We start from the raw sequence: 27,184 nt of genomic DNA, 5'->3' as shown, positions 1-27,184 counted from the left end.
AAAAAAAAAACTAAAACATCCTCTGGTTCCAGCATCTCCAATGTTCTTTTTTTATATAATTTTAAACTGACCGTTTAGGAGCGCTGGTGACAAAACAAGACATTTGAAGACTCTGCAGTGGTTATTTTTCATGATTTTCACATTTTATAGACTCAAAGATTATTCGATTAATCTAGTAAATAATCTGCGGATTAATCGATGTTGAAACTAATTGTTAGTTACAGCCCTGGGAAAAGCACAGAGCACTTTAAATAGAAAATCTATACAGAAAATGTCATTTTCTTTCAGTTGTAACAGAAGTGTTATGCAGCTGTGGTGTCTGAAGACAGTCCCAAATATGATAAAAATGAGGGTAATGACTTTGACTTGCGGATGGATAATAAAACCCCAAAATTGGTCCTATATTGGTGGAATTAAAAATCTGTTTGTCTTGTCCTGACCTCTCCACACCTCAAACATTCTCTGTGCTCTCTCAACAGAGAATGTCACAGAGATCAAGACGAATATTTTTGTCACCAGCTTTGGCCCGGTGTCTGACACGGAGATGGTGAGTTCATCTGCAGCAAACACCATAGAAACGCAGAGTACAGAGCTGGACAAACACACACACACACACACACACACACACACGCACGCAGGTCTCCGAATCCCATCCAGACGACTGTAGGTATTTTTAGATCGAAGCATATATTTACATTTCATGAGACTGGCACCAGTGCCCCTGCTGTTCCCTGCTACTACACTCAGGTCCTAGCTGTGTCTTCTGAAGATTGGCTCTCTTTTTTTTTTGGTTACTTGTAAATGAGAGGAAATAAATGTGGATGACTTAAACTTTCCAACTTGTTCCACATGATTCATCCCTTTATTTATTAGTTCTCTTATGAACTAGTACTAAGTTCCACCTGGATAGCAAAATGCGTTAAATCTCATCTTTCATTAAATCTCCTATTACACCCTGCCATATCCCTGCCACACTTTGACCAATTTTGCCACTTTGCTATAATTGACTTGACAAAAGTATTGACAGGGACGCACGACAGATTAATGAAATGTGGCAAGAGACTTGAATGGGTTTTGCAATCCATTAAAGCTTATATGTCAGTCTGCTAACAGTGTCATTATTCTGTGGGATGGAGTGTTGTATTTGTTTCTTGTTCATTTGTTTGTTTGTTTTTTAGCTTGAAGCGTGTCTGTATTTCACTCACGAGCAAATGATGGATTTCTACACCGCAGAATCTTGGTGGATTAATGAAGGCATAAAGGACGAACGACTGTTAGAGTGAGAGCAGTGTTTGACCATTTTGTGCTGATTGATGATTAAGTGTACAGAAGTAGTTAAATTAGCTTTTTTTGTCACAAATTTGACAAGAAAATGCACCCCCCAAAAAACATTTAAAGCTCCATTAGGGAAGAATTCTATGTAAAACTACCCCAGTCTTATGAGTCTAAATAAGAAAATGATGCTGACAGAGTCAAGAAACAGAAATGAAGACCCTTTAAAGTGGATATGACTTTTTTTCAAATTCTTGTTTTTGGTAAATACACACCACCGAACGGGATGTTCTGAAACATAGACAACCATCTCTTCATCCATAGAAAGATCTTTTGCCTTTGGCATCCCTTCAGCATCTTTTGGAATAAAAATGATGACAGAGCAGACAGACTGGTAAACATGAGAGCAGTGTGCAGTTTACTGACATCACTTTGCATGGCCTCTGGGTCCAAACAGTTACCTCTCACTACTATTTTGTTGCTCATATGTCTGGCCTTTTTTCCAGAGCAGCTCTCTGAAAGTGAACTCTCTTTTTTTTTTGCTTCCCTCTCAGGAATATACCATAGACGTGTTCTTCCGCCAGAGCTGGAAGGACGAGCGTCTGTGCTTCAAAGGGCCCATGGAGATGCTGCCGTTAAACAACCTGCTGGCCAGCAACATCTGGACCCCCGACACCTTCTTCCTTAATGGCAAGAAGTCTATTGCTCATAACATGACCACGCCCAACAAGCTGCTGAGGCTGAAGGATGACGGCACTTTGCTTTACACTATGCGGTAGGTGTTATTTCCCTGTTTATTCATGTGTAACAGGTGTATTTGTTTGCCTTACACACACTACATAAACTATGAAAACTACGAGTGGGTTTGCTTCGCAATAAACCTAATTATAAACCCTTTTGGTATCCGAGGTTAGTGGCACTTGTTAGATTTAGAAATTTCAGGAATTTCAAATATGTCGCTACTCACGGAGAGGTACACAAGGGCCGAGGATCCAGTATTGAGTCTCAACATTGTTAAGTGAATTGAGGACACTTCCCATTTATGTGCCCTGCAACTTTAATTGGGGGGGGGGGGGGGGGGGGGGGGGGGGGGGGGGGTTAGTGAAGGGAAGGTTTAAAATATAAAATGAAGAAAGCAGCTGGCAAGGCCAACACTATGCACGCTTTGAACTCGGAGAGAAAATCAAGTGATAGAAACCCAGATTGTAGGAGAATAGTGTCACCCAGTGGCCAACCAGAGGCATACAATTTGTCCTGAACAAGTCCATTTAACAGTAAGAGCAAATGAAATAGCAAATATAGAGAGCGTATTTCTTTAAATTCTTGTTCTTCTAATTCTAATTCTTTTATTTTTTTATTTCAAACTCACATTGCTGACATTATAAAAAATATAAAAACCAGAGTGAAGTCTCTCTTTAAATGTAGGGGTGTGAGAAGAAAAATTGCAGAGGGACATCATCCATTATGAAAAGCAGCCTCATTGTGAACTATAGTTTTTGGCAGTGATGTAGATAAGAAAAAAAGAAGAGAAGAAATAGGCCAATAACCAGATGGTGATGAGTATTAACTAAACCACCCGTATTTACTGTGCACAGGGACAGAATATCAGCTTTAAAATATTGAGAAATGAGCCCTAAAAATAACTTTATGACTGACAAATAGTTTTTGTTCAGTGGAACGGCAACCACAAGGTGACCTTTGGACCACAGAATTAATATAACGCTGTGCTCCTGTAGCTACAGGACTTAAGAGTGACTGTATCATGGATGAGAGCACTCTATCTGATATCAGTGCCACCCACAGGGAGAATAATGCTGGATGGAGGACAGATTATCCATATGCAACCATCCTGACATACATACATATCCAAAGAAGTGCGTATTTATAGTCACGTCTTTGTTACACGCACCGAACGCACACAGTGAAACACAAATACACCAGCTGCGACTGTCAAGCATGTTCTCCGCACTAATTGGTTATGTTGATGCTGAACTTTAACCTCCAGGCTTAACAAGTAAAGGATTGCGTGAATGTGCACGTGTTCATTTCCATATGTGCCATTTTATGGAAATCTATGCATACATGTATTGTATGCACAAACGTATACATGAGCGAGAGAGCCCCCATAAGCTATAAATGGCATCAGAATGCCACAGTTGAAATGAAGTAGCAGTAGGTTGCTTTTAATGCGTCTAATTGTTACAGTACTGTGCTTGTCATTACAAGCTGAGCTTAACCACAAGCAGCCTTGGTTTTATTCCCTGCATAAACACAAACACACGGCCATCTGGGTACTTGCAGGTTACAGCTTTCTTTCTCTTTATGCCTGTTTGCACTATATGTTATCCACTTTGTTTTTGTTAGAATAAGGCAAATATGTGTGTGGTGACAATCAGCCTTTTGTCAATCTATACACAATGACGTGATTAACCCTGGCGTATGTTGACATTGGCTTTACCTCCTCATTGTTTGGGGTCCTACAAACTCCAGTGCAACATTTTCCTTTAAAGGATCCTTTCTTTTCTTCTGACCGTAATAAAACTAAGCAAAACTTAACATTAGAGCATAGCACAGGAGCATTTCCCATGAGTTTCTGAGACCCCAGACAGAACTAATGTGTCATTTTTTGTAGCAGACTCATGAAACATGCTTATAAGCCATTCTCATGAAATTAGGAAGGGTCATGATTTTATTTAAAAGTATGTTGTATAAGCTGTTAAAGAGGGCCCTGGGGCATTCAGGACCCCAAACAGAACATATACACACACACACACACACACACACACACACACACACACACATTATATACAAATCCAGGCACAAAGCACATACACTTTTTTTCATAGCATACAGCATCCAGTATATGGAGTTCAAACGCCACATGTGCTCATCCCCATAGGATTCACCCAGACAAGTGCACTCATCCAACACAGATGCTACTCTTAAAACATACACACATGACTATGTCTGTGACAATGCTTAATAGTAAGTGCATGTTACAAACATTACATCCTCTATCACACACACATTTCCACATTACGTATGGGTGTCAATGAAACCTCCCCTCTCTCAACCGACTAAATGTGATTGTGGCGCCGTCTCATTTGAAAACCATTACTCTGTGGAGGAGCAGTTGGTTTTGCAGAGCAAATTTTTATGCATTTGTCTCCATGGATAATTCATAAAGTGCCCCTTTTCTCTACCCTCCGCGAGCTTAATGCACATGGACTTGATGGCAGCCCATAATAGCCGGATACCAGAAAAGTTAAAACATATACAGCTTTATCAGCTGGTTGAAACCTCTATAAAACCGCGGAGTGAGTGCATTGCACACCATTATCATTAGGTACAGTTGAGTTGCTGTTCTCATTCATGCTCCTAGTGTTGCCTTTAGACTTATAGCCCTCTATCTGATCATTTCAAAATGCATACTGACAATTTGCATAAGTGTCAAGTATAATGACATTGTTCCTTATTTGATTTTCTTGTATTTTAACACTTCTAACTGTTCTTTTTACCTCCCACACATTGGATATGTCATATAACCCCAACTACAATGAGACCAACTGTATGTGACACAACTTGGGGGATTGTTAAAAATGTACTTGTAAGTGTGAAAAGACATGGTGGCACAAGCATGGTGGCAATGGTTAATACAGCATAAAGTTCCTGGACCCGAAACTCAGCCCTTTCTGTTTTGATTTTATTGTCCAAGTTCTTGACTTTTCTGCAAGGTGCTGTGATGCACCGCTTTCCACTCAGTCCATATTGGATATAGTATAAAAGAATCATGTGAATTATTCTAATAAGATATCTTACCCCCATTATTTCAATAATAACTGCAATGGGATGCATGGATTTGGACTTTTCTCCGGCACAAATCACACCCATAGTTAAAAGCAACTACAGGCATCCCTGCTAATGGGGCAAGGCCACATGAATAATTAGAACATGGTATAATAGCCAACAGCCATGTTCTCATTTATTTATCCCAAAGACACTCTTTCTCCTCCTCCATACAAAATCCTTCAGCTGTTTTAGACACAATAATGCAATTGGATAATCCTGCACTGATGTGGAAAGCAAGCTGAGCCCCAAAACAGTCAACGCTATAGGGACCGGAGGTGGCCTCTTATCCCACATTGCTTTGCTTCGTTCGCTTTAATGATATAATTGAGAAACCTCCTGTAAGTAGATACATAATGTGCAGGAGGCTGAAGCATAAAAAACATGACCCAAGAGGATTATGCTACATCTTGGCGACACAGTTATCATTAAGTTCATAACACATTCAATGAAGGAAAACAGAAAAATGATGGACCTTATTCTGTAATGTTGCTCACATGCCTGAATGGTTAAAGCAGAAAACAAAAGCCTATGCCAGAGAAATCTTTAATGTAATCAATGTTTGATTTCGTGCACTGGTTTCCACTGGTTCTAACCACTTCACTTTCTTTCATCAAGCCCATTAAATTCATCATCATCATATCATTGTATTACTGTTTATCATCATGCAAGGAGCAAGAATACCCAGAGGGACTTGATTCAATCTAGGGCAGACAGCTAAAAAAAACAACAACAAAAAACGAATAATTATGTGTGTATGCTCAATTTGTATGCTTGTTTTACTTCATCTTGCTGTTCTTTCAGGACACGTTGAGGTACCATCACGGCAGCTAAAATTATAACACCACGTCTTGATGATTGTGAATGACTCTGAGAAAATTAGATTTGAAAAGCTGTTGTTGTGTGCATGTGATTGATTCAAATAGAGCGAATGAATACATCTAAATGAAGCAGGAGATAGACTTCACCTCAAGTCCACAGCAATTCAAATGATGTTCATTAGGAACGAGAGCTAAGATTCATATTTGAATCATCTGGACTGACAGTTGATTGGCTGTTGGCAGAACAGTTTGTCCCAACAGTCATTTAGAAAAACATTAAAGCTTCTCTTTCTTTAATGGAAAGAAAAACAACACAGATACTCTGTGACCACTAGGTGGTAGTATTGCCACTGTAATAATAGAGTTCCTGAGAGGGAAATATGGCACAAGTGTCAGACATGAAATTGTCCTGTGCCATTTTACTGTTCCTTATAATCCTTTTGATGCTAACAATACATGAAATGTATCTCAAATCAGTCTAAAAAAACAATAATAATGTATGTTTTCTGAATATTATTTAAATGACCCCCTATGTCGCTCTCTTCTTAGATTATGCCCCCTTTTTAGAATGTTTAATGGCTATAATTGCAAAGATAGCAAAGCTGCGACCTTCCTTCGAATTGTTTTGGTACCCTGTAATTTTAGTGAATCAACAGCTGTAGCTGTTCCTGTAATTGTAGAGTGTTCTGGTAGGAGACCTACACTGTCAGAAATAGGGGTACAGTAGGAGTCCATTTGTGGCCCCAAAGGTACAATCTACACTAACATACCCCATTGGGCTTATTATTGGACGTCAAGGTACATATATGTACCTTTTTGAGGGTCAAAAAGGAACATATATGTTCCAAGTGTGTGCCAAGGGTACAAAAGCTGTACCCTTGAGGGTACAGCCCCCGTGACAAGCCATTGTACCCCTAAAGGTACAATTATGAACTTTATTTTCTGAGAGTGTACATGCCGATTTAAATGTTTAAAGGTTAAATAGTGAGCGTAAAAGAAAGTAATATAACTTAAAAATAAATTACTAGCTAACATAAATTGTGCTTTTCCATGTTGTTTATCTACTGAATTTCACAGTGTGTAAGTGTTAATGGATATATATTGCATGCGTTGCCTTAGACTGACCATCTCAGCAGAATGCCCCATGCAGCTGGAGGACTTCCCCATGGATGCCCACGCCTGCCCTCTCAAGTTCGGCAGCTGTGAGTAAAATCCCGGCTGTGAATGTCTACTTTCATATTCCTCTTGTTCTTGGCTGTATACTAATGTCAGCTATTATGATGTACAATGGTGATATTCAGTCCAATGTAAAAAGTTTAATCTAGATTTAGAGAACAATAAGGAATAATTTTAGACAATGTTGGATAATTGAAAGAATGCTGCAGCAGAGAGTTGGTCATTATCTGCTGGAGCTGAGTTTGCTTTCCTTAAAAATTCACTTTTAAAGTGAGGCTGTAACTTTTACTGAAAAGTGGCCACAAGTGACAATTATAGTTTAATGCTAAACAACGGTTTATCATTTAGCTAAGCCATTTAATAGCAGCACAAGCAAAGTAAAGTCTGCGAAGTGATTCAGTAATGTGCATCATAGAACAACATTTAAAGTGTACTAACGTTAGCCACCATAAGCTAATGGTTATACCAGACTAAGTAATCATCTAGTAGCAAAATCCCTGAGTGAGCAATGGTGCATTTTATGGCTTATGAATTCAATTTATGGACATGTACAAATATGTAGACACTGTTTCTCTACTGTTAGCCTAATGGACATCTGATGCTGCTGATTTGAGCTAAGATTTTAATAGATATTTTTGGTCTTCCCTTTTAACTACTATTTAAAAACTTTGGAAGAGGTCACTGCCAGAAGAGAAGAGAAGATTACCGCATGTTCCCCAACACTTAATTAGGCCAATGAAGGGTTTTCCCCAATGCCTTCTTAACGGGATGGCTGGCCTCCCAGTGAGGAAATGTATAGAACCTTGAGTGGCCCTGGGAGTATTTAAAGACAGATCTGGCCAAATGCCATACCGTGGGAGCCTCTTGGGCTTAAAGCATGAGGCTCTTATCTGCAGATTTCTATGAGGTGCAGTCTGCACACTCACTAATTAAGAGAAGCACATTTAACCACAATCCAATTACTGTGGAAGGAGCTGCTGAATCTCCCAAGGCAAACTCTAACCTAATCGCCCTGGGTGCAGTGCCCTGCAGGTGAGTAGTGTAAGTGTGTAATAGGAATAATGTGCTGATAGCAAAACTGCATTTTTACAAGGTGAAGGGTCGTAGTAAGGAGAAAATAGTTCCTTTCATTGTCATTTGTTGTAGCATTGAGACTAACTGTGACCTCTGTCTGACCTGACCACCTGCTGATTTAGCCTTCATCCTCAAGTGGCACAATGCTGTACATACTGTACTAAACCTACAAATTACACTGCAGCAAGTATTCTGGACTCAAACATGATAATATAGTTAAACCTGTATAACAAAAAGAAATAAAAAAGATTACAATCCCTTTCCCCAAAATTAACAAAATGGCTGAAATGCATAACACAGACATTAATCACACTAAACAGTATTTTGACTGGATCCACTGTTTACTACCGGTGTAATGAAAAATAGACTAAATTAATCCCCCCAGTAAAAACAAATTGTCATTAAATCTCTCCACGCCCTCCTTTGATAATTCAGGGAAGACCTACAAAGGCAGAGAGCAGTGGCTACAGTTCAATTAAATTCGAATAAAGTTTATTTATATAGTGCCAATTCAAAACATGTCTCATTGTACTTTTCATATAGACTAGGTCTAGACACAACAATTCCCACCATGAGCAAGCACTTGGTGACAATGGCAAGGAAAACTCTTTACGGGAAGCAGTGATGCTGAGAAAAAAGGGTTCAGAGAGGTAAAGGGTCATTTTATGGCTTTTCAGATTGACTATTTGCACCAATGAAATGCGTTTTTTCCAGTTTTCCTGTCCATTTTAACAAGTTTTTTTTTTTAAATAATTAAATTTTCATAACATCATAGTTGATAGCTCACAACTAAATATATGTCTGTGTGTCCACTTACAATTACTATTTATATTGAAATTAATAGAATGAATTAAGGTAAAATTTAATATATTTAATGTGTTTATAGGTTGCTTAACCACACCACATCGTGCAATATCCATTAGAGTTGGAAGCTGAGATTGCAGTTCCTGCTACCTTGCTAGGCTAATGTTAGCTAACTTTAGCAGGCCCTTGTTGGTTTTACGTCCTACTTTTCAAAACAGAGATTTCCTATTTCACAACTACGAGAAAAATCAGAAGCTTTAGCTAAGGTTAACTGTGACTAACTTTCACTTGATAGCTCGTTTGCATTCGTGTGTTCATGCACTGTCTTCCGTAGCTTCATGTGTGCACTCTCTGGTGAAATAGAGTAGTGATATACAGTATCCTGTCATTAACGCATGAGAGCCTGCTGTAAGGTTGGTTCAGGTGACGGGCAACTAATCCTTTATTTTGGGCCACAGAACCTGTATCCTTATTTAGCTACTGGCCTTCAGCCTTACAGCTATCAAATAGTACTAGAGTAATAGTCTGTGGTATTCAGTTAATGGTGAGCCTGGTGATATGTATTATTTAAAACAACACGCAATTATTTTTCTTAAAATTAATCAAGCTGATCTTATTTACCCATTAGAAACGTATAGAAAGCGGTTGAGTTGAGCTGAACTGAAGTGTCTAACAACATTTGCAGAGCCACAGTAGTGAGCTTTGGAATTGTTGGTGCATCAGTCTAGAAAACCATGACAACTAAAATAATCAAATCTGTATCAGTAAAGGCCACAGGTTGACGCCAACTTATTCAGACAGAAAAACAGTTGCTAAAGAATACTACTTTCTCCGAAAATACCACATGATTAACATAATAGACAGCTGACAAAAAAAGACTAGTCATTTGGAACTTTGCAAAGCTGGTGTTTATGGCGAGGCGGAGGTTTAGAAACTTGTTTGAGGTACACAAAACCTGGACACCTGAACAGTGGGAAAACAGTAAAATACTGTGTGTTCTAACGAGTCATCCCTCTGCAAGTCTTGCCTTCAACACACAATAATCCTGCTGAACATAATGTAGTAGTGAGTCATTTTAGGATTTTGACTTTCATATTCTAAAATGTGAATATCTGAATAACTTATGAATTAATTTTCATGAACAGCAGAAAGTAATCGGACTCCTCCTGCGACCCCAGTCAGCAGATCTGAACATCAATGAATCTTCAGGATAAGGATTTCCTCTTTAACGACAGTCAGTTCAGGACTTAAGAGGATCAAAAAGAGGGCAGGAGCTGTTCTAATGCCAAAGGATGGCCCAAATCCTTGTTAGATACTTAATGTACACAAACTCTGAATTTGTCTCCCACATGCAGATAAAGTTGGTTGGATCTCAAGACTTTACAACCAGGAAAATTAGGATAATCAGTAAAGATGCGTTTATAAACAAACTGTTATTTATTTCACTCACTATCATGAGAACTACATAAAAAAATCTTACTATAGTTACGTAAATGATCTAATGATTATTTTCTTATTCATGCTGCTCTTATGCTGTCTCCTTCAAAAATGAGTTGTTTTATTTTTAATTTTTTTTACAAATCATATGTTAAACTCATGCTTAGGGATGGGTTTTGTTAGGATTTTATTGATACTAACTCCTCTTATGGGTTCTTTATCATTACTGAAAGTGCTTTTAAAGAAAGAATACATTCAGGACAAGATTAGAAATGTATATTTTAAATATAACTAATTGTTGTCTTTAGAACAGCAACAGTAATGTTTACAACAGCAAACTCACCAGTATAAATAAATAAGTTTATGCTTGTTGAACAAGTGTATTGATTAAGTACTGGCTTTTTAATCTCAAAGGTTTTATTGAACTTACTTACAGTAACAAGCGTAGTTGTTAACTACTACTGACCCTGCAATGTCACGCCTTCCCATTGGGCGTATGGACAGTTGCTGGATTTGTGGTGCGTTCAAGCACAACATATTTGTTTCATGAACAGGTTTTAGAAAAAGTTCCCTCCTGCCTTTTAATCCCGGAGCGGCGTTCCTCTGTACTACCCCCATTTCCACAACTGCATATCATGCTAAAAAGCTGAGGCTAAAGCTAAATGTCCAAGGTAAAAAGTTAGCATCCATTCCAGTCGGTGATCCATGTAGAAGACATGGAATTAAAGAAACACCAACACAACTATCTTTTTCACTTTCCTAAACTTAACAAGTAGTATTGCCTAAATTTAACCAAACCCCAGCCACAGAGTTGACAGCAACCTATTTTGTTATTTAGATTTGAGGATTTGGTTGATTTCTATTTCAGTATTGTGTTTTTTGTTTGACTTTGAATGATATCCTTTACATTAGATTGTCCAGCTCTGATTACATATTGATATAATCTGATTATTAACAAGTTGTGTCTATTGTTTAAGGTGTCATGATCATATGACAGATCAGTTAGTACTTTACCACATCCTTAATTTTACAATGTCAACGTTTTTCAGTACAGAAGCGAGTCAAGTCAGGAGTCATTGTCTGGATGATTGAAACACTTGTTTCTCTTGTCACTCTACAGTAAGGATGACCATTTTTTTCATCCTGCCGCTAATACATTGTTGAGTTTATTGAAACTTGTGTGTGTCAAATTGCACCAACAGAATATGCCAAGAGTCAGCAGAACCACAGAAAGGGGCATCCGTGAATATAAAAAGTGAGACAAGAATTGAATAGTTGACCTCGTCTTTCATGTAAAATTATATTTAACTGTAAATCACACAATATAATTAGAAGAAAGAATTTAAGGATAATCTACATAGGTCTGAAAGAAAATCCAAATATGCATTTATTGTTAAGTCATATGTTCTAAAAATTAAATGTGATATATTTGTTATTAAGTTGAAGGATATAATATGTTTGCAATTACATCTTAAGGACAATGTCAGACATTTTAAATAATACCATAATGACAAACCATTTAAACATATGCCGTAGTGTTTCTTTTGTCCCAACTGGTCGGGGCTCCATTCTTAGTCAAATTATACTCAAGTCGTTCCTCGTTTGTAAAAAGTTGAAACTGGTATTGATAGAACACACATGATCACTACAACAAAAAAATTCTGCCTGCAACGTTATCTTTTTAAATGACTTTTATCCAAAAAGTGTTTCAATCATCCCGGCTCTCTCCTAATGCCGGACTGCTATTGACATGACTGAATGTTGGAAACTTTTGTTGTTTAGGAAAAACACATTTTGGTTTTTAAAATCCTTTGCATTTATTTCCTTTAATATTTCAGACAGAGTCACTCAGAGTGTGTAGTGCTACTGTATAGTAGGTGATGAGTTTGGCTGAGTTGTAGCTCCCCTTGCCTTATACGCAAGGTGGGAGCAGCAAATCATTAAGCGTGAACTGTTGGCACAGGTGCACCATCTTGCCTGCCTGTCTTCGTCTAGCTCTTCGTCTGTGTAATGAATTTCACAAATAATCCTTTATTTCAATCTAACAACCCTTCAATTAAGGTCCTGGCCTTTGGCCTAACAATGCCCAAATTTTAACAGTACATATATTTTACACCAGTAGCCTGCTGCCAAATGAGCACCATGAGTAGAAATACTGAAGTTCAAGATATTTCCTACGGAACAGAAATAAACAATGCCAAAAACAGTTGTTAACTTGTTAAAATGTTTAAATGCAGGTTGGGTTTGTTCTGTGTTCTATTCATAGATATTAAATGTAAATAACTGTGCATAATAAAACATCACACCTATTTTCCCAGTTTTGCCCTTCAAATTCTTACATATTTTAAGATCGTCCTCAGTATTTTTCCAATCTTATTTAAGTTGACATGATCACGAATGTGACATTTGCTTTGGTAATTGTGTCAAAACCTTGATATAGAGCTGGTCTAGAAACAGGTGACAATAATCACAATCAACAGCAAATAAATTACATAAATAATTATATTTTCTAATAAATAGTGCACTGGTATTGAATGTCAAGCTGAACTGTGTCAGATAAAGACAACCAATGTGCCATTCCAAATCTAATCAATCTGAATCCTTCTCTCCACGAGAGTTACAATTTTCTTAAATCTCACATTCAATCGTTTCCATATTTCAGCCCTCACTAGGCAGAAGATGGATCAATATCTAGTATTTGTGCAGGATTCAAGATGAATAAATGAAATAGCAGAAGAGGCTTCAGAGTTTGTGCTGTTGTGTAATGTGTTGATGCAACACATTTTGGTTAATCTGACTCGGTCTGGTTCCTGCTGACAGGGGAACTCACCTCTGACCCACAAGTGTGGTTTCAACAAAAATACACTCAAATATCCGCCCACCCACCCACATACACAAACTCTCTCTCACACACACACACACACTCTCACACACACACACACACACACAGGCATGCAAGCAAATTCTGTTTTTGGCCTTAAGCCTGCAGTCTAATCAAAAAGTGCTAGACAGACTCTGCACCAGCACTCACTCAAATACACACACAAGCACATGGGCACGTAATATGAGCGATAACAGGGTTGAAACTGTAACTGAAACTGTTATATGTTATAACTGGTTAGAACAAAACGTGGGGTTTTGGATGTTGGTATATTTAAAATGAACACTTTCAATTCTAAATTCACAAGCTAATGTCAAGTCATCTTTGTCTGTCTGTTTCTCAGATGCCTATCCGGTGTCAGAGGTGGTCTACACTTGGACTCAGGGAGCTGCTAAGTCTGTGGTGGTGGCAGAGGATGGCTCCAGACTCAACCAGTACCATCTTATTGGGCAAACTGCAGGCAAAGAGGACATACGCACAAGCAGAGGTGTGTGTGTGAATGTGTCTGTAGATAAAGAATATACTTGAATTTACAAAAAAGATCACAGAAATGCACATATACAAATGCACATTTATAGCTAATGTAGCTAAATGTTACTATAAAAAATGGTGTTGGAATTGTACAGTGTAGTAGTTAATCAGTACTGTGTACCGCACTCCCCTATGCTACTTGTATTAGTGCTACAACTTATTCTTCTAATCCTCCTACACTTATAATACTATAGTAAACACTAAGGTATTACTGGGCTAAGTTCGAACTTGCGAAGACTTGGTGCTATCGGCTCCTGTGCCATAGACATCCATTGTTGTCAAAAAACTAGTAGTGCACTGGGTGACATGTTTCTTCAGTCCCCAAGAAATACACTATTGAAATCCTGTTTGAGTGCACACCTGTTTTAGGAAATTATTTCTTTTAAACATGAAACTGTGAAAATATATTTATGATCCAATTTGAGAGTTTGTTTTTGTGTTAAAGTTGCTTTTACATTTTCACCAGGAACTAATTGGGGCTGTCACGGAGAAGGCAGAGAAGTAGGAAATGAATGAGAGGATAATGGAATTGTTGGTTTTGGCCTTTTATGGGGATGTTGACATCAAGACAGATATGTAAAATGTTATAAAATAATTCTAAAGCATTGGGACCACATTGAATTTTTAAAAAGTTTGTTTTTGCTCTGACTCACTCACCAGATCACTTTCAGCGTATCATCCCCCAGTCATCTCACTAACAGATCCAGACGCTGCCAAAAAGATCTTCTACCATGTCCATAGTGCAACAGTTTTATCCTCACTTTATCTCTCTCATACAATCACACTTTTTCTTCACCTTTTGTGTGCACCTTTTCTGTGAGTACATTCATACTGTATGTGATGCATGATAAATGTAATGCCAAATAACGTAATGTAACTAATTCTAGATTAGAAAAGATAAACGGTGCGAGGAGAGATGGACGTGCAAGGCAGAGAGTAAATGTGGGAAACATTATCAGGAGATCAGAGTCAATGAGTGGAGGCTAGTAGAGGAGAGTAGCCTATCCCTCACACAACCAGCTGTCTACAGGCCCGGACAGCCCTGTCAAACAACACTTATCCCCACATGAGCCCATGCGCGCGCAAACACCCACGCAAACACACACACATAGAGCTAGAGCTAGACCTGAGGCCTAGGGTTAATCCCCCCATCCAACCACCCATCAGCTTTTGCATAAGAAGATGACATCACAGATCAGTCAGGGATTGGTTGGTTGGCTGTCTCTGAGTGTGTTTGTGTGTTTGTGGGTATGTGCTCTTGTGCATTTATCTGCGTGAGTCCCAAATGTCCTCACAATAATGGTAAATAAAACTCACAAATCGAAGACATTTTGATGGCATGCACGCTGAGCTGGTTAATACTAGGTTATTTCTGAGCTATGGGCTAGGTTTAAGGTAACACATTACATAAGTTCGACTTTATTGGTTATGATTAGAGGTGTTTCATTTTTAAGTTGAGCATAATGGACATAGTTTGACTTGAGATTTAAGTAAGGACCTCACAAAGAGAGAAAAAATAATCTGTGTGTGTCTGTATGTTGGGATTGGACAGCCGCTCTCTGACACAGGGGCGGGGGGGGCGGCGTGTTTATAGGCATCTGCTTAATACTCTTATGTAAAACGGAACTGTAATACACTTCCCTCCAGTTTCTAGTAGAATCATTATTAAAAGTGTGGATTTCCCCTTTTTTTTTATTTGCGCGCCACAACTGAAACCTCTCCCTTGCTGGCTGACTCAGTGGTTTAAGAAAAAGGCTTAAATGTCCGTTGGTTGAGGGACTGCATTGCTGCCTGGTTGGAGGGACGAATTCCTGTTGATTGTGGTTTGGTGGTTGTCTGGCTAGCAAATGTCTTCTTCGGTGCTGACATACTATATTTTTACATCTAACAACTATTGGTTGCTGCAGTCCCCGGTAACTATGAATGCAATTAACAATACTAGGAATACTGAATATCTATATATTCAACATCCCACAAGACAAGTATAACGAGTCTGAAGTGTTTTCTGAAAACCATTTATATGAGCAATAATTGCTGATTATTTGAAAAGTGTGCCCTTACAACACTGACTTAAAGATCGCAATACATTAAAAATATGAAAAATGTTGAACAAAATGATTCATCCTTAGGATGCAAACTGTAGAATGACTTTTTTTAAAATCAAGTAGTGTTGTTGGAAATTCATCCAGACTATAATGTGCATTAAAGGAAACAAGCAAAGTTATTTTTACATTCAGTGTGCATATAAAACACTGTGTGCATCCTTAAGGCCTGACAAACCTCTTCCTTGTAAAGCACCTGCAAAGCAAATTTTCTTGTGTATTTTAAATTGTGCATACTAGCTAGCCATGTTTGCTAGATAGCTAATATCGTCAAATTAAGCCGTCACATTATGCCATATTTTCAGCATCATTCTACCAGTTCTGGCTTCCCTACATTTTGTTTAATGACACACAAGGTAAGACCAGGCATAAAAACACTTTTTTAAAATCCTATTTCTGTAAAGAAATTTACTTTGATTAGTTTTCACATTTAATCAACAGTGAAGGTCATTTATATGTCTGACAGTTTACTTGACATTACCTTGTTTGTCCCAAAATCATCAAACCGCCATCTGGTGTTCTGACTATTACAAGAAAATGCTAAACATTATCTGTGAATTCCATTTAGCCGAAGGACTAAAGGCAGGAAATCATCATTCATGCAGCTCAAAGCTTCTGTCTGGAAGACGTCCAAATCAGTGGTGGAGATTGCTGATGAGTTTGAGTTTAGGGGTCACATTCAGTCCAGCAGGTTAATTTATTTTCTGCATGTGTTTGACTCTCTTGCTAATAACTTTCCCAGAGCAAACACGGACACTTTCAGATGTAGCAGAACAGTGCTATGTATTTTGATCTTATTGTCTTACATATTAACATGCTTTAAATGGAATATCACCACCTTGGGCGCGGTTGACAGCTGTTACTGGAGGTGTACTCACGGATGTGAAAATAGATTCCACTTTTGTCTTTTCGTGCCTAAATGTAATTCACAGCCTTTTTTACATTTTTACAACTTTAGCAACAACTTTTCAGTTTCTTTGCAACATGACTATATTTGATATTTTAGTTGAGATTCAAGAGACCTGACAATTAGAAGGTATGTACCTTTAAAGTTAACCATAGCTGGACTGCCTTGGTCCAACATGGTAGCGCATCATCAAAATGGTGATGGAAAAGTTGTATATTAAGGGGAATAAATAAGTTCAAAAATGTATTTGCTGTGAAGGCCAGTAGATTTCTCTTTGTTTTGAAAATGTAAGACAGAGGCGAGCTGTCACCTGCCGTTAACCATCGTTTCCCTGCTTGATTAAAAGAAGTCTGACAGCCGCCTGCTGTTTTTATTTGGTCTAGACAAAGTAATGAAGCACTCGTACACCTTGAAATTCAAAACAGCAGTCAATTAATGTTTGTCTGGCCTTTCTCGTGTTGTTACTCTCAGCAGTAACAGTTCCTCCACTTGCTCAGGCTCCATGGCCTCAATAAAAAACAAAATTGAGACTTCTCACTTTTAAAAGTCAGTCAAAGTTCGAGGAATGTATGCATCTGTATGGGAAATCTGAATGGGCATCCTTGCCTCCTTCCAGATATAAAATCTTACTAAAACTTGGCCTTACATCAACATAATTTGCCATAATTGTTTTGTGCTTTTTATACTTTAATCTTGGGTTTTCCAATGATTCAAATGCTTCAATTTCTAGGAGATGTTGAAATGATCTTTAGCATTTGATCTTGGTTGATAATGAGCATAGATCTTGAAACCTCATGTATGGATGTCCATAGCTCAAAACACAGCATGTATGTGATGTTGTGAGACTTTGATTAGCACATCTAATCTTAAGACAGACATTTGAGGACATGAGGTTTTTTGAGGACTTCTGAGGAAATCTGTATGGCTTCTTCCGTCTCAGAGAGCAATACCTTTCCTAAAATAACTCCCCGACTCTAAAAGTAGATTAGATGTATTATAGCAAGAGTTCTATCTATAGTCTATAGAGACTTGTAGGGCTAAAGAATAGTATGCTTATAAATATTTTAGAAACTTTCCACAATATAATCACTGGTCAGTCAAATGTGCGAGACAGTTAAAGGCAAAAGCCGTAATTTTCCTACTCACCAGTTGACCAGCATGGCAGCATTGTTCCCCGCAATAAAAGGAAGTTCCCCTCGGACGTTGCGAAATACAAATCCTTGGGACGAAAGCAATAAGATCCACCAGAGGAACATGTTCCTCCTCATTCCTCTGCCCCCAGTCCTGTCGGGATCCATGCATCAATGACAAAGGTGACCCTGGGGTGTCCCAGGTCGGCAGCGCCCTGATGTGTCCGGATGCTTCCGACAGCAGTAGAAGTTGATGGGGTAGTTGTGAGCCAGATGGCCTGGAGTCATGAGGGCGTCAGAGGGCCCAGGTGATGGGGTCGCAGTAAGAACTAACTGGGTTGGGGATCTCCTGATCGAGGCATGGCTGAGGCAGTGTTGTTGATAAGTGTGATATGTGGCAGTTGTTTGCCGTCAGTACGAGGTGCCTGCAAAATAAACAAATTTACCTCACTTGCAGGCCAGTGTCAGTTGATGCTGGGATGCCAACGAAGCACTTTCTGAATTGCTTTTTCTTCCCTTCGCACGCCAGCCAATCATGTCAAGAATATTTGATCATTATTCCACAAAGAGCTGCCAACCAACAAAAAAAACAAAAAAAAACAACATAAAAGATAGAAAATGTCCACCCGGTTAGCCCCCCTCCATCCCACCAGTGATTAGCAGCACTGAGTGTCCCTCTCCGTGGCTTACAGTGGGTGCCGAGGTGTGTGTCTGCGTGTGTGTGGTGGCTGTCAGCAGTCAGAAATCATGCTTCATGTGTGTTTCAGAGTGTGTGTATGTGTGCGTGTCGGTGCCGGGATTGGCAGGGCTGGCAGTGGGCGGGTCTTAAAACTCTGAGGATCCCAGGACAGGAAGCCTATCCACCCCCCATGCACACACACACACACACACACACACACACACACACACACACACTCCCTCTCTTTCTCTCGCTGATGGCAGGATGCGGATTGTAACCAGGGATTAGGGAGGTTCAAAAATCCGATTTTGCCTGGAGAAAGCCTCATGTATTACTCTGTGTGTGTGTGTGTGTGTGTGTGTGTGGGATAGAGAGAGCTTGCTTGCGTACATGTGCCCTAGTGTGTGGAATATAGTCATTGGGTTTTTCATAGTTTACCAGCGCCTGCAGTCACAAACTGCTGCTGGCGAGAGGATTTTTTAAAGCCTCAAATGCAATCTTCAGTTGTTTAACTGAATACTGTGTCCCCTCTCTTTTTCACTCGCAACACTTTCTCTGTCCCTGGATTTACCTCCAACTGCCATAGCCCCCATTGTCGAATCCCAGTCATTAACTGCAAAATAATCTATTGTCATGTCCTCGCAATAATTAACACCTCTTGCTCTCATTTTCCTGTTAAATGAAATGTTCCCTTTATCCCAGCTTCATTTTTTAACTGTTCCACCTCCGCCGCTTTCCATTCTGCAGTTTCCACCACCTATAATTATTTCATTACTGCAATAGCAGGAAGGAGGAGAGATACATTTGTAAGGGGAGAAGCATGAGAAGAGTTTATGGTCGTTTTATCTAGTGATTAAGCACCATCAGGCTAATTTTAGATACCGTCAAGTTTTGGGTCATAAAAAATAATTTAGCCAGTAATGATTATGTTGTCCTATGTGGTAACATCTGATGTAATAATTCCACTATGTGCGAACACTATTTACCCTGGTTTGGTTCAGCTTGAAGCAGATCTCTCAATCATTACCAGACATCCAACCACTCACCTTGTTTATTGTCCCTATGTAACCTTATATCCTTTTTATTTCTTTATATCCCTCCAGGAGAGTACACAGTGATGATGGCCCACTTTTACCTGAAGAGGAAGATTGGATATTTTGTCATCCAGACGTATATGCCCTGTTTCATGACTGTAATCCTGTCCCAGGTGTCATTTTGGCTAAACAGAGAATCAGTTCCTGCAAGGACTGTTTTTGGTGAGTGAAGCCACTTGTTTACTCATTTCCTTTTTTTTTTATCTGGGTAATATTCCTGACATGCACATTCACACAAGGGAGAATAACAACAGTTGCCCACTGTGCAGCAGCACTGTGATGGCTTGCAGTTAAGAGTTATTAAAGCGCCCACCTTTCTTGAGTGAGGGGAGAGCTCATTTCAAGTCAGCCTGTGAAAACTCAATTTAAACTTGTCACGGCCTTTGTATGCACCCAGGGGTGACCACTGTGCTGACCATGACGACCCTCAGCATCAGCGCCAGGAACTCGCTCCCTAAGGTGGCCTACGCTACAGCCATGGATTGGTTTATTGCCGTATGCTACGCTTTCGTCTTTTCTGCCCTCATCGAGTTCGCCACTGTGAACTACTTCACCAAGAGGAGCTGGGCCTGGGATGGCAAGAAGGCTCTGGAAGCACAGCACCCTAAGGTACAGCTTGTGGGCACTAAACCCATTACATATTTAGGCACGTCTTATGATACTACACATGTGAACTTGGTGGTGTCTGTCTGTACTTTAAAAGACTATATCACTGGTTTCACCTGTTCTAGCCCATAAACTAGAAATCACCTTCAACCATTTTCCAAAGCATACAGTAACTTTTCAGACAGATTTTCCACCATCCAGACAGCCTTGTTTCATAACATATGAAAATCAGATGTTAAACCTGTGTGAAATAGGTCATCGTTTACAGTGAATAACTTCATCGCCACCTTTTTTTTGTCAGTTACATAATCACTGCAATTGTTTGCAGGGATAATTTTTAAAGCTTTCCTTGGTGCATTGTTGATTTGAGATTGCCAAAAAGCGCTGTATTCATGAGCTACAGTATGTTATCAGAACATCACACCTTGAAAAAAACACAAAGCAAGTGTGAAGGCTGTTAAAAGGATAATGTGAATTTAGTAATTTATTGTATTCAATAAGTTTGTGTTTGGCTGGTGGGTATAAAATGTTCTCTAAATCCATGTACAGACCAACATGGTGTAGAAAATGGGCTAAAAGCAAAGCACTAGTATGGTCCTAACACCAAATAAGAAATGGTTTGATATTTTGGGTGTCTGTTATGCATCTTGAGCCAGGAGTTAGCTTAACTTAGCATATAGACTGGAAGGGAAACAATTAGCCTTTGTCCAAAGGTATAAGAAAAATATCATACACCTATCTGCACCTTAGCTTTGCATAAAGACTAAAGGCAGAGGCTAGCCGAGCTCTGTTCAAAGGTAGAAGAAAATATGCCAGCACTTAAAGCTTTGCTAATTAACAGTAGATGAGCAGATTTGGTTGCCATTAAACAAAGCCAGGCTAGCTGTTTACCTGTTTCCATTCTTTATGCTAAGCTAAGCTAACTGTCTCCTGGCTCTAGCTAAGAAGTTGGCGCATAAATATATTTCCAAAAACTCAAAATTGTTTCTTTAAACAACCACTTTAGGATCCATATATAGCATTAAAGTGATATTCCAAAAAGAGAAATAAGTTATCACCAGTTTTAGATGTAGGCTATGAATTACTCTGAAAACTAAGGATTTTTATACTACACCACACAAATTGTATCATGCGTCATCAGGATATTGATATCACTTCACAGCATTGATTATTATACATGTTGCTTGCTTTAATATTACCAGAGATGCCTGGTGAAAGTGGTCATGCATCTGTTAGCAGCTGCGATAAAACATATACCTGCACATTGCAATCATCATAAATAAAAATCTAACTGCCACCTGAGTGAACTTCAATTACACAGCACCCCTGCTTTTTACCGAAATGTTTTGCCAGAAAAGTTTCACTTTCCTGTAAAATCACTAATCATTCCCCCGGGCCATCTCATGCTGCATAGCAGAGCAAATGGCACCTGTACAGGGCTTCAAACTAATTCACTGCTCTGTGTAATATGTCCCACTGTAGAAACGAGACCCCATGGTGCTGTCGAAAAAGCCCAACAACGTTTGCTCGGCGGGAGTCAACTATACCCCCAACCTCACCAAGGACATGTCCATCTCCACAATCTCCAACACGACGTCAGTGCAGCTCCGGGCCTCTGAGACCAAGGTGGTGGACCCTAAGAAGACCTACAACAGCGTCAGCAAGATCGACAAGATGTCGCGGATAGTGTTTCCCGTCCTCTTTGGAACATTCAACCTCGTCTACTGGGCCACGTACATTAACAGAGAACCGGTGGTGAAAGGAGTGGTCACCTCCACGTAATCTTTCTCTTTTTTCCCCCCTGTTTTTCTGAGACGGAGAGTTTGTGTGAGGACGGAAGTCTGAGGGTGGGTGGACTAAAAGGAAAGGGGTTGTTGTGAGGTCTCTGCCCTAGACATAAAAAAACATAAAAATAATCTGCGCTTGAAGAACAAAAACAAACTTTACTCAGCTATCTAATTCAAGCACTTTGAATGGATGCAAGGCTGCAACAGAACCCCTTTCCTGTTTTTCATGGCTGCTTGATCACAAAGAAACTGATGAGAGAGCTGACGCTTTGCTTCTTTCTCATCTATTTTGCTGCAGTTTGCATGAAGCTCTCCTCAAAGGAAACCATGAAGTCTGTCTTGAATACCGACCATGTATATGTCAATCACTGCTTAAATAGGGGAGCACACTTCATTGCTACAACAAATTGAACTAACATAGGCATTTTGAGCAATTTTGCCTACACTTGCGCGTGTCATGGAGGACTGAAATGTACTGAGCTTATGCTATGGTAAGAAAACCTGCGATATATTGTATGTATTTGAATTAGAAAAATGCATTTGCCATTTTTTTCTCCAATTGCAGAGGGTGCTCGTGTGACTCTTTGTACATCTTTTACCCTCTGCTGCAGGCCTGGTTTCCCATAAGCATTGGCAGTCAGAGTCTCAGTGGAAAATGACAAAGAAAAAAAAATTGAATGCTACCCGAAGGTGACAAAAACATCTATTTGGAAGATTATCATTGCAGTCATTTGTGAATTTATATTAAATTAAAAAGTCATCATTTTGAGGAAGCTTGCCAACAAAAGTATTTGGCCCACTTGCACCGGGTAACTGGACAGCTGTGGATGATGTGTTGAGGACAAATTTAGGAGTGGATATATGTGCTTTTACAGAATTTTGAGACCAGGTCACTCAGCTAGGAAACTAATATTCACACTTGAGAGACCAGTGCTCGAAACGCACAGCGTGTCACATACAAATCAGCAGAGTGATGCTGAGAGTTTGGAGACTGTCATTCAGCGAGATGACCAGGGTGCCAACCCTTATTTAGGCAACAACACTGCTAGGCTGCAGGGGCCGCTTTCACAAAGACAAACTTTGACTGTGGCTTCATATAGACATCTAAATTAAAGTCTTTACTAACTTGAGTAGGACTAATTTGCCATTTGTCATTATTTATGTGTAGCTGTCTAACTTTAATCTAAGAGCAAAATGAAGAGTGACCTAAAACTAACAGAGCACTCTTAATGAATATCTTTGTGAAATCTGCCCCAGGTCTGCTGATCCTGACCTCTGACCTCCCCATGTGGGGAAAAAGAAAGAAAACAGCAGTCAATGAAGTATCATTATCCCCATTATTTTACTGCATTCTAGTACAACTGTATCAGATAAACTGCTTATACGTCAGTAAAAACAGACAAAAATTCCACAAGAGAGAGGTGAATACACGTCAGCAAACTTACTGTAAATGCTTGGTCTCACCTGGAAAGTGACACAGCAAAATCAATCTGTGCACAAAATATGTAGCTCTAGAAGGTTGGTGAGCTACTGCTAGTTGGAGAGAGCTAAATGCTCACATGCTAGCACTTGTCTGTCACTCAATAGCTGATTTTCTTTTATTTCTTAGGCCGTTTACTCGCCAGTGGAATTTTGATTCTCATGATTTAGCTTTATTGAAGAGGGAAGAAAAGCTCTGGAAACTTCCAACCAGACGTGACCACTGTGCTGTAACTAGCAAGCGTGTTAGCTTGGTTGCTAACAGGCAATAAGTTCACACATTTTATTCAAAAGAGATATTTGGACCATATCGGAACAGTCTGCTGACCATGTCTCTTTTGTGGAGAAGTGCATAAAAGTTAAAGGCGTACCATAGCTAATAAGCCACTAATAGCTTCCTCCATTTTGGCCTCTCCATCTCGGTGTTCTTTCAAAGTTCAGCATTTTCAAGACGCTTATTTCTTGGTCAGCAGTACAAGAGATTAGCACTGATTTTTTTCGCTCCGCAAGCAAATACCCTTTCAGCGGGATGAAGTGATTTCCCTGCAGATTTTTAAAATGATGGTGTGACAAGGCCTTTAAGCTACAAAGATTTTGGGAAGTTATTCCGAGTCTCATAAGAGCATCGTGTAAATAAAGACATTCTCACGTTTGAGTCTGAAGCCCTTAGAAGAAAAAATATGCCTAAGTCTTATGTTGACTTTCAACTTATTAAGAGTTTTTGTCTGATAACTTTTTCTTAATGCTTGTGTGTACAGGAGTAAGATTCGTTTCCTCTTGTTGCTTGTAGAAGAGCTTACATCTTTGAATCGAATCAGACTTTCATTTCTTAATTTCAGCTACACTGACGTAATTAAACTGAAAGCAATGAGCATACTTTGTGGCATTTCAGCACGTGTGAGTTGTTGGACTATAGTGGTGAGACATACTCAGGAACAAAACGACTCACACCCCCACTGTTTCTTCAATCTGACGGATTTTAAACAGTGTAGTTCCCTCCTGTCACTTGCTGCTAGGAGCGTTGTCAACTTTTTGCCGCTGAACAGATGTAGATACAATGGTTTGGTGAAAAACCATATAAATAAAGATGCTCCTGTACTGTACCTGCTTTAGTTTGTGAAATTGGGACCTACAGTAAATATCTTCATGATCGCTCTCAAAATTCTTTCCAAAGCGCTTTTATTTTGAAATTTTTTCCACCAGGATAGCCTGTAGTGTTTTCGTGCTGGTTTGGGTTGTTGATGTTTTATCTGCATTTTATGTAAATCTAACGTGTTGCTGTCTGTCAAATACTCGGTGGGTGTCTATCAGCAAAGCAAAGAATGTGTTTAAGTGCTTGTTAAACCACAGTAGCAGTGTAAAAGTAAAAGTCCAGATAAACAGATGCCTCTTTCCCCGGGACCAACCGCCAACCTCTGAATCTGTTCTTCATCAAGAATCAGCTTTTGTTTCTGATTATTCCTGCGTTGGGATCATTTGTTTGTTCTGAACTTCTTCAGCGGTGTTTTATGTGAGCTGGTAAAGTCTTATTTGTTTGCTCCCAAAGGAAAAGAAAATGTAATAGGCATTTTGATCCCTAATCATGTAAGTGTATTTAGCCTCCATTATTTTCACTACGGATGGAAATGTCGGTCTGCCAGCTGGCTGTTCCAGCTCAATCATCAGGTCAAAAGTTTAGTTTGTTCAAAGTTATACCTGCACATGGTAGGTCTAGCATAAAAAAGCTTTCTGAAATAATGATAATGTATATACAAGAATAATGTGAATGCCTATATATAGCCTAGCCTCATAACATCTAATTATAATTACAGACCGAGGTTACTGTGTTTAGATTCTGCACCAGGCTGTGCTAGCTCTGTTAGCTTAATTTAAAAGAAGCAAACAAAACATAATGGAAACCTACAGGCCTCTCCACCGCACCTGTAAAACATTGCCTCCTAATGAACAGTACTGATAAAACTGACCCTAATTGCTGACCCCTTCTGTAGACTACATCTTTCTTGCCGTCCAAGAAACGAGTGCCCCTGTCTATCCACCCGTCCATCCATCACCTCCATCCATGTAACCATTACTCTCTTTTCTATTGCCCCTCCCTCCTTCCTTCAGCCACTGTGACAGACTCATCTGCCATACATCTGTTAGAAAAGGGATTTAGTTCCGCTTAAGTTACTTTCACCCATTCAGGGGGGGCCCTTACAGCAAAGCGCTTCATTCCAATTTAAGCCTCAACTGGCCCAGACGATGACAAATGCTTGTTTTTCTCTCTGCAGTGTCTGGACAGCTGTGGCTGGTGCGTGTTGGGGACAAATTTTGGATTGATTATATGTACTTTATCCAAAGCTAGCTCACGGGCTGTGAAGCAGACTGAGTTTTGAACTTGGGTCTCTCAACTGGAGAATGTAATGCACATGCAGCACTCAGCTTAAGGAGACTAATGCAGGGCTGCGATAGCAACAGTTGTCCATCCCAGGAAGGGACAGCCATTACACATGCATGAAGTTCCTCTTGTTTTTAAGCCTCAATAAAGAACTTTGATTATTTTGGAGGACCTTTGCTTGGATTTAGCAAAAATGCTGCAAAGCCATTGTAGCTATAGCTGGGCTTAAAGTATTTGTGTTATTCATTCTTTGTTTTATGTACTGTATTTGTTTTATGTACTATACTTCAAATGATCAAATAAAAAGGATGAACAAAGATGGAATTCAGAAATTATTATTAAACATGGAGCAAAGCTGCTGTATATTGTAAAATCCCTCTGCACAAGAGGGGAAACTGACTGCAGTTCTTAGTTGTATCGATTTGAGTACACATTGATATTTAATGCTTTATGGCAATCGTTTGATGCATATAGCGTCTGTGTGCTCCAATTCCAGGGATCACACATCTGCCTCTGTGAAAGCACTGCTCTTGTTACATTCTCCAGTGAAGACTAATGTGACAAATCAACTTCGTAGTTACAGTGCTGCCTTGTGTCATTTAGAGTGGCATTGTCTCTCTAGGTATTTTCATCGCCGTGTTTGATGAACAGTAAGTGAGCAGTTTTTTATAGATGGAAGAACTTTCGCTTCTTATATTTATTTTTTTTGTTTTTGAGCAAACATAACAAGAACATTAGACATCTCGCCGGTCACAAGAGAGGGAAATCATTAATACACTCACTTCTGAAGGTAAGTCATCCATTTTATGGGTTTATAGGCAGTGTTGGAATGCAACTATAAGTACATACTCCAATACTGCACTAATGTACAATATTGAGATACTTGTACTTTAATTTAGTATTAGCATTGTATGCTGCTTTATACTTCTACACCACTACATTTTAAAGAGAAATAATGTACTTTTCTATTCACTTTTCAAATAAGGGTGTATGAAACAATCTGGACTAAACTAACTGTATGTAAATCAGTTCAAACTAGCTCCACCTCAGCCAGCTACAATGCTGTAAGTAAAATGCTGCTTTTACATTAATGCATCAGTATTACCAATCTAATAATGTCGTATGTAATAACATCAGTCACAGGAGTCTTTTTCCCGCAGAATGAGTGTTTTTACCTCTGA

The 27,184-nt window shown here is 39.2% G+C and overlaps 2 protein-coding genes across 7 annotated transcripts in view; one reads left to right on the top strand and one right to left on the bottom strand.

Annotated features, from left to right (window-relative positions):
- The window catches only part of LOC123974459 (gamma-aminobutyric acid receptor subunit beta-3-like), a 63,023-nt gene extending 44,874 nt beyond the window's left edge, over positions 1 to 18,149 (bottom strand). Inside the window, exon 1 of one of the 2 annotated variants that reach the window (XM_046055165.1) lies at positions 17,998 to 18,149. In XM_046055165.1, coding sequence (XP_045911121.1) covers positions 17,998 to 18,149 — 152 coding nt within the window. The remainder of the gene's footprint in view (positions 1 to 17,997) is intronic. The other variant, XM_046055175.1, reaches the window with a different exon arrangement.
- LOC123974489 (gamma-aminobutyric acid receptor subunit alpha-5-like) overlaps positions 1 to 26,322 on the top strand; it is a 32,023-nt gene extending 5,701 nt beyond the window's left edge. For all 5 annotated transcript variants that reach the window (XM_046055229.1, XM_046055239.1, XM_046055249.1 and 2 more), the window contains 6 exons: positions 1,827 to 2,047; positions 7,059 to 7,141; positions 13,655 to 13,798; positions 19,764 to 19,916; positions 20,152 to 20,363; positions 21,843 to 26,322. In XM_046055229.1, coding sequence (XP_045911185.1) covers positions 1,827 to 2,047; positions 7,059 to 7,141; positions 13,655 to 13,798; positions 19,764 to 19,916; positions 20,152 to 20,363; positions 21,843 to 22,142 — 1,113 coding nt within the window. In that variant the 3' untranslated portion in view covers positions 22,143 to 26,322. The remainder of the gene's footprint in view (positions 1 to 1,826; positions 2,048 to 7,058; positions 7,142 to 13,654; positions 13,799 to 19,763; positions 19,917 to 20,151; positions 20,364 to 21,842) is intronic.
- Positions 26,323 to 27,184: the final 862 nt, after the last annotated feature.

Source organism: Micropterus dolomieu, linkage group LG01 (genome assembly GCF_021292245.1).
Source record: "Micropterus dolomieu isolate WLL.071019.BEF.003 ecotype Adirondacks linkage group LG01, ASM2129224v1, whole genome shotgun sequence".
In the NCBI taxonomy this organism is placed as follows: domain Eukaryota; kingdom Metazoa; phylum Chordata; class Actinopteri; order Centrarchiformes; family Centrarchidae; genus Micropterus; species Micropterus dolomieu.
Note: the sequence above shows the minus strand (reverse complement) of the source record. Positions and strands in the feature narration are given on the sequence as shown.